We start from the raw sequence: 12,802 nt of genomic DNA, 5'->3' as shown, positions 1-12,802 counted from the left end.
ATTCAGTTAGTTAATGCAGGCTTTCATGATCTATGCAAGATATAATCTTGAAATTCATAGTCATAGTCACTGAAATTGATCACAGTTTCTAAAATTAAAAATTAAAGCGTAAGGTTTTTTTGTAAGTTTTATGTTGTGGAATACACTCATCTTGATTTTCACGTGCAATTTAAAATGAAAAACTTAAACTAGATTTAGAGAATAAATATTTTAATTATAAAATGCTTGCTACTTGCTTTTTTTGTGTTACGCAGTAAAGGAAACACTTAAAAGATATTTAAATAGTCTGTCCCTGACAATCGTGTGGTTAACTCAGTATCTTAGTATAGTGTGGGGATGCTTAATATTGTTTTACTTCTTTGCAGTGAACCACATGCACGATTTTATGCAGCTCAGATAGTGCTAACATTTGAGTACCTCCATTCATTAGACCTCATCTACAGAGATCTAAAGCCTGAAAATCTTTTAATTGATCAGCAAGGATACATCCAGGTATGATATTCTTCATATATTTAGGGAGAGGAGCCTTGTCTTGTGTTGCAGGCTAGGTAATTCTAGCAAATGTGTTTAAATGGTCTGTTGAAGCTAGTTGGCATGTTAGCCTATATTCAGGGAACGTTAAAATGCCCCATGGCTTAATAACAGTTGAAACTCTTGGATTGAACTTCCTCTGATTAAAACTAAATATGTTTGGAGATGTCTGCATTTGAGGGAGTTGTCAGGATTTCCCTCATGGCCTGTGGAGAGAAGTAGGCATCTGTGTGGCTCTGTTCGTCTGGCCTATTTTATGCATCAGCCCTGATCTGAGGTGAAAGGTGTCCTAAGTAGCCTGAGATGATCAGCTTAGATGTTGACATCTACAATATAGTACCTAATCTCAGTCAAATGAGTCCCAACCTTGGAGAGTCCTAGCCTTCTCAGGAAATCTGGAGGAAGTGCTGAGTTGAGCAGAAAAAGGAGGTTTCCCTGTGCATGGAGCCCGAGGATTATATGAGCAGAATCACTCCGGACAATAGTCACAAGTAGAGAAGCCAGGCAGCAAAAAGCACAGGCAAGCCCTGCCAGCGTGGCTGCGAGAAAAAGCTAAGGAAGGAAGCTTTTGGAGAAGTACTGGCACTGGATCTCTGAGCAAAGGGACTGCCTTCATGAGTTTGGGGGTTTTTTGTTTTTGTTTTTTTTAACTTACATTATAGATTTAAAATTAAAAATTATTTTGTTTGGGGAAACAAAAGCTTGTGTGCATTCTTGATAGATGCGCAGAAGCATAGCAAAGTAAAACCTGTTCCTGATCAATTTTGTTTGAAAGAAACAACCTGCAAGTCCTCAGATATAGATAGATGTATTAACTTCATACAGCGCAACTGTCAGAATCAAACTGCAAGACATTATAATTTCAAGAAAACTCCCATAAGGCATCATTTGCATATGCCTTTAGTATGTTAGCTCTACAGTCCTTCAAACAATGGAAAGGAAAATTACTATTTAGGCAACTTTGAGTCATCAACCCTATAATTGAAACTTTAAAAACAAAAAATCTCAATGCTTTTTATCCACTCATGACCTGAAAGCATGAATAGAACTACAAATGATAGTTTGCAGTCGGGATAAGAAAAAAGATTGTTTGCAACTGGTATGCTTTCAGTAAGTTTTCCATATATAACACATATGCAAAAAGGTTATGTATTAATAATCTCATGTTGATGTTCTTGAAATGGAAAAAATATCTTCTAGATTAACATGTGTGATCTTTTGACTGGCAACACGTCCCATCTTGGGGGGGTAGTGAGAGCTGTTCTTACTTGAAATTCCCAGTCATCTTCCACATGACAACATACCTTTGTGGTAAAGTTAGGCATTTATCTTTCCTTTTTGCAGTTTTTTGCTTTTTGCGGTGGTTTTTAATGAGTGGTGCTTGAGGAACTTGTTTGTGTGGTGAGCAAGTGACTTCATACTGAGCTCAGTCATCGAACAGTTAAAAGTTGGGGGTGGTTTGGGGTTGGTTGGTTTGTTTGTTTGTTTTCTGTTCCCATGATACATTCTCTGAATGTAGTAACTGGCAAGGTAAAGTGTATTTTGTACTCATGCTGAAAACAAGAAAACTTGTTCTGAAGTACTTAGTAAATATTAATGTCTGTATAGACACATCTATATTCAGTAGTGTTCTGATGATTCTCTGGTTGCTTTTCTTACACTGATTTGCACTATACCTGGTGCCAGTTTGTCTACACCGGTATTCAGGTCTCAGGAGATGAGATTCACCTGTCCAAATTCAGATGTCTTCAAAGTAGTGTCTGTATTGTTTATATTAGAATTATTTATCTAAATTCCCTGTATTACCAGTGGAGAGAAACATGAGACTCCAGGACATGATTCATTTTTCCTAGTGTAAATAACTAAGATCAGGTGAATCACATTCTAGAAGTGTCTGATTCTTTCGATTGACTAGGAGAGTCTGGATTACGAGATAAGAAATGTAGACATTTACAATATGAAAGTCTAAAATCAGGGGAAATGAATTCAACCCTTGGTGACAGGATATTTTTTACCTTTTAATACTCTGGTTTGCCGCCTTGTTCACTCTCTTTGCATTTCTTGCATCTGAAGTCAGCAGATAGCTAGTGTTATGCAATGGGTACTATGCCTTCTGTGCTCCATACCAGAGGTGTACAGTGGTCCACTTTTCCTTGTCTTCTGACAAGAAGTGAAAGTGCAGGAAACCGTAAAGGTGAAATGTTGCTGATGAAACACTTCTGTCATCATTGCTAAACTGAATGGTCAAGTGGAATGCTTCCTAAGCTAAAATGAAGTATATGGGAAAACAGAGTACCAAGACTGGACTTTCCATTATCACATGTGCACGATACCTGCCCATATTATGAGATGTTAGACAGAATTTTGTCTCAGGATCCTGAAGGACATTTTGAAGGACTCTGAAGACAATGCAGGGGACTTAAGACTAACAGTGAATCGAAGGGTGGAAGTATGTCTGGAGATTAGATTTCTTCGTTACGCAAGACACCCAGCAAATAAGGGAGGACCAAGAACTCCCTGCGATGGGCCTGGAAACTCAGTCCTCCTGCCTCATGATTGGACTTGCATCCTTTAAATCCTATGTTCAATCAGCCAGTAGCACTGTGGAGGATGTTGGTAAGTATCTTTTGGCATATATGGATGTAGCTGATATTAAAAATATAATAAAGACCAGTTATTTGTTCTTTTTTTTTTTTCCAGGTTCATACTGGATTCTGCTTAGTAGTCTGTCTGAATCCTGCACCTCTATGAATATGCTCAAAATCTCAACTATAAGAGAGAGCATCTCAGAATTGCAGTGCTGCAAATGACTTCTGTTTTACAGCATCTTCTCATGGCACCTCCTCATCTTCCTTTTAGTTCCTATGTTTATGTGATCAAAATGACAAGCAAGAAGATGGTATACAGCAACAAGCACTCTGCAATGCCTTGCGGTCTTGGTACAATGGAAGCCCTTCTTCCCTCATTGTGTCCTGCTTTTTGCCTTGCCAGAATTAAACAGAAAAATTCATAATGAAAATGTTTGTTGAGAGAAGTGGGAAGGATTAATATTTTGTTATTTCTAACTGTAAAATAAAATTGCATTCACAACAAAATAACACTGTAGGAAGAACAGAAATAATTTTGTTAATGCACTTGGGGAGCTCTGTGAATGTGAAGTTATTCATAACTTCCTGCAGGATTGTTGACTTTAGTATGCAACGATGTATCTTTGTGATAGTGAACAAACCACTAATGATGATAGGTCCAGCAGTCAGTCTTCCTACGCGAGGTTGGTTAGCTGCCACTACTGAACAGAGTAGGGCTTTTATGTTCATATGTTGATACTGCAGCTCCAATTAGATTTCTTGTAGAAGCTCCATACATTTTCTCTTTGAATTTTGAAGCCATTTCTGGCCATCCCATGTGTGCAGTGCATTCTTCTCGCATGGACTGATACTCATTCATAAACACAGAAATGATTCAGTGTTGACTGAATCAGGTCTATATTGTGAGCCTGTCGCCCTCTCCATTTAATTGCAGGCATGATTGCTGCTGTTTCTACGAAAACCACAGTGAAAGCTGGCTTGTTTCGAGTTTGGCTTGTTTAACTGTGAGTATGTGGCATAAGGGTATCAGAGCCATCAGCACAGGTTATTGCACAATTAGCAATGGTTACTGTTGTGGTACAATGTGCTTTCTTAGTGAATGGTTTGAATATGATACCAAGAAGAAAACACAAGAAATGGATCCTGAAACAAGCATAGACTTTATAATTTGAACCCAATCTCAGAATTTCACTTGTATTCTGCTGGCTTCTATATGCATTATGCAATATGGTATGGGAAAAATCCTACAGAGGATGATGAGATAGTATGGAAAATGCTGAGAACTTTCTCCAGAAAACATGATGAGTGGAACGAAGGCTTTATAATGGACAAGAACTTGCCATCTGTGAATACGATTACTGCTTAATTTGCCAGGAAACTTTACATTACTTCATAACATTTCTCTGGGAGATATCCCCACTCTTCAGATAAACAAGCTGGACTCTGGCGATGCTGTCAAAAATACTCAGAACCAGAAGTTACTGGAAGACCTCTTTTCTGTTGTCTAATTCCCACAGTAATTTTCCATATAACCTTTATACACTTATGCAATAAAAATTTCCAAATTTACAAGACTCGCTGGTATCTTGACCCTTTTTGTGATCCATTTGTTTGTCAGCTAAAGGAGAAGATAAATATCTTGTTCACATTCACATTCTTTAAGCTTTCAGCAATATAAACAGTCTGTGAAAAGTATATATATAAAAAAAAGATTAAAGTAATTACACTACATAAATGAGACTAATAAGTCATAGTTCCCACTGATTTTTGAATTATAAATAGTAGCTTGTGTGACTTAGGGAATACCTATTTTGCATTATTTATTTATTTATTTATTAGTTTTATCGTGAGAAGCCTTCTAACAAATTTCATCTGAATTCAAATATCAGAAAAATTGCCTGTATACGATGCACCTAACTATATGATACCATCCAATCTGAGAGACGAGTTATTTCTCTGTATAAAATTGCTTTCTGTATTATTTTATTTTATTTTTTCATTTCTCTGTAAAAGTGTAATTACAGTCATTTCCTTTTCTTCTGATGCCAGGTCACAGACTTCGGCTTTGCAAAAAGAGTAAAAGGAAGAACTTGGACGTTATGTGGAACTCCAGAATACCTGGCACCTGAAATAATTCTCAGCAAGGTGCTCTTTCAGTTTTATGAATGATAATTGTCCTGTTGTTCAGGCCACGCATTTGATGCAGTTAAAAATTGTCAGCAAATTATTAAACTCTGAGGGATTTGCTGGTACTTCTGAAAATCAAGTCTTGACTAATCAACTCTTACTGATACAAAATAGAATTGATGCAAGTATTTTCTAGTGTATTAAAAATTACTCCACAGCAGGGGTTTTCGTACAACAATACAGAACTCTACATATGCTTGCCAATAACTTGTGAAGGAAGACAGGCTTTAAAGAAACTGTAGTTAGGTTATTTAATTAGTATCCTTATCATAACAGCAGGTCTGAGTGGTTACATTCTGAAGTGGTAACCGATAGAACAGAGCTCCAGAGATAACAAGAACTGCATATTGGATGAATCAGAAGTAATTAGATAACTAACTGCAAGAGTTTTAAAGCACTCTGAATGAAACTGAATATGAAAAAGTTCAAGTTTTGAGCATAAAGTACATGCAGTCTAAGCTTACATCAGTTTGTATCTAATACTTGCACTAACATGTTTGAACGAAGAAGAAATCTTACTGTAATATAGCTTTTCAAATGCAGTTCTTCATGTCTTGCAAAGGAAAAATATCTTTACAGATGATGGAACTACTTCTGACATCATGTTAATTTGTGCATTTAATGTATGGTTTAATTAAATGCCCTTTGCAGTTCTTTAAAAGTAAATAGGAAGTACTTTTATATGGGAAGAAAATGTTGATTGTTTGCAGCTTTTGGGGTAGAGTTATCTTTGGCCCTATTCAGCTAAAGCAGCAGAAGAAAAAACTGCAATGCTTCTACTACCATTTTTCCAAAATGCAATTCTTCAGAAAAGACTGAATTTTAACCCTGAGCTTGGTAAAAGATCTTAGGGAAGAAAGTTGTACTTACATGTGTATAATTGCTGAGGTTGGGTTTGGGGATTTTTTTTGTTTTGTTTTGTTTTGTTTTTCATTTTTTACTATTAAATAAGATTTACTTAATAACTTTATGCTCAGGCTTTTGAAAATCAGGTCATAAATGGATCAACAACCGCTAATTAACTAAATTTTTAAGCTTATATGGATAACTAGTTTACCAAAAATGAAAATTTCAATGTACTGATATATGGATAATCAATTAAAAAGATGACAGTTATGCAGTATAGGAAGTACTCTTATGTTTAATGACAATTCTTCAAGCTTTGGAAAAAGTTTTAATATTTCTGTAACCAGACTATTCGGAGAAAGAGTTGTGCTCATCTCTGTCACTTAGGGTGCATTGTCACACCTGTGTAAAGACATCGCTGAAACTCAGCACAGAAATATGCACAAAATGTTTCAGGTTCACCAGTGACTTAAGTTTTAAGTATGTAAGCTGCTGGCACATGAGAGCTTCAGTTTATTTTGAACTAGACAATAAGTTCTGTATTAAACAGGCAAGAATGTATTTGCTTTCCTTGTATTTTACAAATACATTGGAAATCTTAGACTATGTTAAAAATGATACTAACAGTAATATTTCTCATTCTTATCCCAGGGTTACAACAAGGCAGTGGATTGGTGGGCATTAGGAGTGTTAATTTATGAAATGGCAGCTGGATATCCCCCGTTCTTTGCAGATCAGCCCATTCAGATTTATGAGAAGATTGTGTCTGGCAAGGTGAGTGAAGGCTCCATGTGTTTCTGGAAATGCAATTGTTTTGTTTCTCATTGTTATTGCAGAACCTGATATTTGTGTGGAGTTCATGCAGAATTCAGTGGTTGCTAGATATTTAGCAATTTGGACAGTGTGGGAAAAGTTCCTAACGTATATTACTTAAGTACAGACATTGTTACTGTAATAATAAAATTGATGTTTTAAAAATCTGGACATTTGCTACTTTTACTGTTCCCTTCCTTCACCTTTAAAAATGCAAGTTATTAGATTTACAGACATTGTGATATTATATCATTTTACACTTGGATAAAAATGATCCAACAACTGTTATGTGTATACTTAACTTGCCTGGCTATTTTCTTTATTGAAACATTTTTGCACCTTTTGAGAAGCTCTAAAGAGTTTCCATGATTCAAAGTAGATTTCTTTAATTCTGCAACAGCAAAGTCCTGTAGTTCAAGACATGTCTAATGTTTGTCCAGCTTTCAGTGTTATATAAAATTGTTAAAAAATATTTTTTCCAATTTTTCCCTTTTATTCCTCATGACAATCTCTTAATGCGCTAAAAGCGTGATAGTGTGGTGATTCTGTTGTTCTCCTGCTAGCCCCTGTCTCGTTTCTTTGCGCTCACTTGATTTGTTACAGTTCTCTTCCTTGCTCCTGCGTATGCCTGTGCCTTGCCACAGTGCTTAGGTAGCTGTAATCAAGGGAGGCGCCGTAGCGGGCACTGTGGTGGAGTGCAGTGCGAGTCCTTTGTAAGACCTCATTTAAATGAAGAAGGTCTTGTTGGTGTGTATGCTGACAAATCCCCTTTCATAGGGGAGGCATAGTTGCTTCAGTTTCTTGAATGAGCTAAGATATATCAGCAGAAGTACTTTTTCTGTAAGTGTAAATCAGTAGTGATGTGGAAAAATAGAACTACAACAGCAAAAAAAAAAATTTTTTTTTTAATGTAATTGAGGCCCAAATAGCTTCCTAAGGCTCATTTTTAAATCATATCTGTTTGGCTTCATGTTGTTGCAGTAAGGGGGAATGCATGTATTTCTCTGATACATGTTTTCTTAAGTGAGAGTTACTTTGAGATGTAAAAAGGGAAAAGCTAAACATGGGTTAATTCATGAGGAACTCTTTTTTTGAAATTGCACAAAATACCAAAAATGAATGTGTTATATAAGCATGATATAATTAGAAGAAAATTTAGGCATTAGCTACATAAGGGTGTTACTATTCAGTTATGCTGGAATGTGAATTTGCRACGCACAAAGTGCTTTATGGAAATTCCTCTGGTCAAACACTCTTTTCAAAAGGGGTAGAATAGTTTCTCTCAGGAAACTCATGAACACTTCATTCGCATAGTTTCTGTACTGTAAATACCTAATCAACTGTGCAGTATCTTCCTACGCCAGCAGCTTCTTGGGAGAAATGTGAAGAAAAGTAAGGAGTGACGTGAAGAAAAGGAAAGCTTAAACTGAAGTACTAAGGCGTAGAGGGCTCCACGCTGCCTTCCGAGGGACAGGGTTGGAAGGCTACTTCTTGAGCCGGTCAGAAAGAGGCTGGGAAAAGCATACTAAAATATTCTTTAGCAAGTAAGCCCAATCGCTTGTCCCCTGGCAAATGACACCTTGTTCATGTTTTGTTGAATGTCAATGGTTAAGTCTATGCTAAATGTTAAACTTTTTTCTTTTAGAGTAGCTATAAATACAATATTTAATGAACTTATATTGAGTAAAGGCTCTGTGATTTGGCAGAAACTGTCTTGTGGTTTGGTGTGACTGCTTCATTTAAATTCATCTGATGATTCTTTGTTGTAAACACTAAATCAAAATAATTGGAGTAGAATTATAAAACCAATGATCAAATTTAGACTGGAAAATAGATGTACAAAAGCACGTAACCTTTATGTGTAGTCCTGGACAGGTCAGCTAGTATTTTCTGTTTGTGGGAGCTGTATAGCCAGCTAGTTTTATCCTTCAGTAAATTAGTAAAGGTATCATTAGTGAAGGGGAAGAAATCGCTGGAGTATTGATTTTAAAAAGAAGCCTGAAAGCATATTTAGTTTTCTTTTCTCGGTCTGCATAAAGTTTTGCTAGGTCATTAAATATGAAATTATTCTCTTTGCCATTACTGTTTCTGCCCCAAAGCATCATATGTTTCATTCCAGTACATTCAGCTGTAACTGAAGTGTTTATGAAATGAGACTGTGCATCATGTACAGTGAATTGTTTGCATTCCTTTTTAATGTATTGAGGAGCAGAGTGCAAGGAGATGCCATATTTGCATCCAGTTTCTTTCTAACTTGGACTTTGCTCTTCCTGAGGCAAAATGATTGAATTACTGAAATATCTGTTTGTACATCTAAGGAATGTTAATGATCTGTTATATGGCATAAATAGGAAATTAATATGAAATTTGGAAGAAAAGTGGTTAATATATGTGATACAGTGTTGAAAAGGTTGCGTGAACAGCTGACCCACGTTAACCTTTTCCATTTGCTTGCCTGTGCTCTAACTAAAGAAAACTACACAGCTAGCCAGTCACTGCAACCTAAATGTTTCTTGCAGAATGCAGTGAAATGCAGTAATGCTGAAAGGAAGGTAGGAACAATGTAAAAATTAAAAATAAATAAATGTAAATGTAACTTTGGAAAGTTGCATTTCAGTATTCAGTGAGTGTACATCAGTATACCTGTTATATACAGTTTTTCTTCTGGTGTTCCATCTGTAGAGAAAAAGTAAAAACAGTGCAATAATTATGAGAGATTTAGATAAGTTTACTTTGCAGTTTACTTCCTTAGTCAGGGAGAAAGGAACAACTGATATTCTCAGGAAAATGCAAGAAACGGCAAAATATGAGCAGTAACAGAAAAAGAGAAAGACAAGAGGAGAAAAAAAAGTGGTAAATATAGTATTAGACTATAAATAGGTAGGTTTCACTCAGAGGTCTTATCTGTTAAGCTAAGCCAGTTCCTAGCTAAGTGCGTTTAATTTGTTCACCCCTTAATGAAACTGGAAGACAAGTATGTTTTGGAAGTGGTGGTTGTGTTTCAAGCCATGGTCTTTTTATTGAGCATGGAATGACTTTCCCAGAGTTGTTTGGGTGGTGGAGGAGGGCATGAGGGAGGTTAAGTTGCTTTAGAAGTTCTTTTTTGAAAGAACTTGTAAGACTGTGATCCTTCATCTGTCTCCATGAATGTATTTTAACTAAATTGCTGTTTTTTAAAATGAACTCAAATTTTATCTTCTAAAGAAAGATTTCTCTCCGAAAGAAAAAAAAATTGACTATTTTTTGCAATGGTATCTAATTTGCTCTGTATTTTTACTATTGATCATCTAATCTTTTTTTACCAAGTCCAAAGATTGGAGGGTTGTAGAAACAGCATTAAACTCAATTTCTGGAAATTCTTACATTCAGTTCTCAGCTAGCAGTGTATTTCCTGTATAACCTTAAGTAAGCCATACACTCTAACTCATGCATTTAGTTCTCTACTTAAAAAAAATGGAGTTAACATTTCCTTACCACTCACCTGTCTAGGTATAATATACATTAAACACTGCTTCTCATATACTACTACTTCTACTATAGAGGTATACATAACCTTGACAGATAAATTTAAGCAATGTCCTTGATTATCAGACCTCTTGATTTCACATTATCTTTTTATTTTAAATGATTCTATGTTCTGCATTTATTTCACAGCTGACCAGCTGAATATAGCAAGTGTCAAATACTGAAAACTATGGGCATGACAAATAAAACTTTTTGGCTGTTTTCTTTCCCTTTCTCCACTCTCCAATTTCCAATTCTGTCAGTAGATCTTTTGCTAAGTAATTATATCCTGTGAATCATCTTCGAGTATTTCTTAGCCAGGTTAAAATGAATTCTGTTGGCAAGTAAAACTCATTTACATGCTATATTCAAACAGTGTTGTGTTATTTATCTAAGAGTTTTGACATTGGTGTATTTAGTTATCAGAAACAGATTACAGTACAGCATAAAGTTCCAGATTGAATTTTTGTGTATGACTGCAGAATGTAGAATTACTTCAGAGTGTGCATGTATACACACTATACTCCTCTGTGTGTGTGTGTGTGTGTACATATATATGTATATAAATACACACATACATATGCATACATACATATAAAATCTTAAAATTTGATCCTAGAAGTTAGTTGAGAATGAGTTGAGATGTGTTGGTGAGATACAATTTAGTCAAAGTTAAATTCAGCTTTTACATCATTCTTTCATTATAGTAATACTTTCCCCACTACTCAATCAGATCTAGAAACTTTCAGTTCAAGAACTGAAAGATGGACAAGGTGGTGCCATTGATTCAAGGCTCCGTGGAACAGAAATGCCTATGCAATTATAATCATATCTCTTTTCCCACATTCCTACTTGATGAAGAACTTTAGAAGAACAGAAAATGGCCCCAGTGTTTCCTTTCGTATGAACATTGTTTCACCTCACAGAAGAATCGAATTTATATATTGTTTTTAATGTTCTGGATATGTATTTTCAGGTACGGTTCCCGTCACACTTCAGTTCAGACCTAAAGGATCTTCTAAGAAATTTACTCCAGGTAGATTTGACCAAACGATATGGAAATCTCAAGAATGGTGTAAATGACATAAAGAACCACAAGTGGTTTGCAACTACAGATTGGATTGCCATTTATCAGAGAAAGGTAAGATACCTTCTTTTCAAAACTATTACAAGTTTTTGGAGAGGAAGTCAAATCTGTTTTTCTAATTATTTTGCTTATTTTTCTTTTCCTAAATCTGTCACTTTAATTAAACTGAGAATAGGTGAAAGTAGCTTAAATTTGAGAGTCTGAAGAATATGTATCAATGGACTTAAAATACCAACAACAAACAAGCCTATCCTTAACATCTGTGTACTTTCCTGTTCTGTTAACACACGTTGTGCTTTGGTCTGTTTCCCAACTATCTCAGAATGAGCCATCTCTTGCCTCCCTTGCTTTCTGTTTAATCCCTGCTATAATGGGATCTATAAATACTCCTCTGCAGCAGAGAGCAATCTGTATACCTTTCCAACTAGAGTCAGACTGCTTCAGCATGGAGATGTTCTAGCCAAAGCTAGAACTTTTCCTTTTCTGCTGAAGAGGTGTGCATCCTCGTTGTTGCTCTTGCTTTATCTGGGACTGGGACAGGACTCAGATGTAGAGGTCTCTGTCTGCTGAGGACTTTTTTTTATTTTCACACTACACTTCGAGTGCAGCTCCATAAGCTGTGGAAACACTGAGAGCCCTGCTGAATGCTGTTTTCTGGCATTTTTTAAATTATTTTCTAGACCTGCTTGACCAGCATGAATTGTAGTGTGTTTTGGTTTTGTTTTGTTTTTAAAAAAAAACTCTATGCCTAGTCTCTGCTTTGAACTTCAGACCTGCATAGGAATGAAAGCAACAGGGAGAATTGGGAATATTCTCAGAGCATGAGCAGCCACTAAGAAATTGGAGAGAAGCACATTAGCATCTGCCAGGACAAGTGAAGCAAAGCTGGGAGAGGAAGCTGGGGGAAGAGTGAGCCTTTACTGCTCAGGCCAGCCCTCAGGAATCCCAGACCCTGGAGGCAAGAGAGAAAGTCTGGAGAAGGAAGACTTTCCCGTGGTTGAGGAGGATCGGGTTAGAGATCATTTAGGCAAACTTGACACTCACAAATCCATGGGCCCCGATGGGATGCACCCACGAGTGCTGAGGGAGCTCGCAGATGTTATTGCTAGGCCACTCTCCATCATCTTTGAAAGGTCATGGAGAACAGGAGAGATGCCTGARGMCTGGAAGAAAGCCAATGTCACCCCAGTCTTCAAAAAGGGCAAGAAGGAGGACCCAGGGAACTACAGGCCAGTCAGCCTCACCT

The 12,802-nt window shown here is 36.5% G+C and overlaps 1 protein-coding gene across 1 annotated transcript in view; it reads left to right on the top strand.

Moving 5' to 3' along the window:
- The window catches only part of PRKACB (protein kinase cAMP-activated catalytic subunit beta), a 45,605-nt gene that overhangs the window by 25,199 nt on the left and 7,604 nt on the right, over positions 1 to 12,802 (top strand). Inside the window, exons 6-9 of the mRNA XM_026057570.1 lie at positions 366 to 492; positions 5,169 to 5,264; positions 6,804 to 6,926; positions 11,446 to 11,610. Of these exons, the coding sequence (XP_025913355.1) occupies positions 366 to 492; positions 5,169 to 5,264; positions 6,804 to 6,926; positions 11,446 to 11,610 (511 nt within the window). The remainder of the gene's footprint in view (positions 1 to 365; positions 493 to 5,168; positions 5,265 to 6,803; positions 6,927 to 11,445; positions 11,611 to 12,802) is intronic.

This window comes from Apteryx rowi, unplaced genomic scaffold (genome assembly GCF_003343035.1).
Source record: "Apteryx rowi isolate R43461 unplaced genomic scaffold, aptRow1 scaffold_14, whole genome shotgun sequence".
NCBI classification, from domain to species: Eukaryota; Metazoa; Chordata; class Aves; order Apterygiformes; family Apterygidae; genus Apteryx; species Apteryx rowi.
This window is presented reverse-complemented; position numbering and strand designations above follow the sequence as displayed.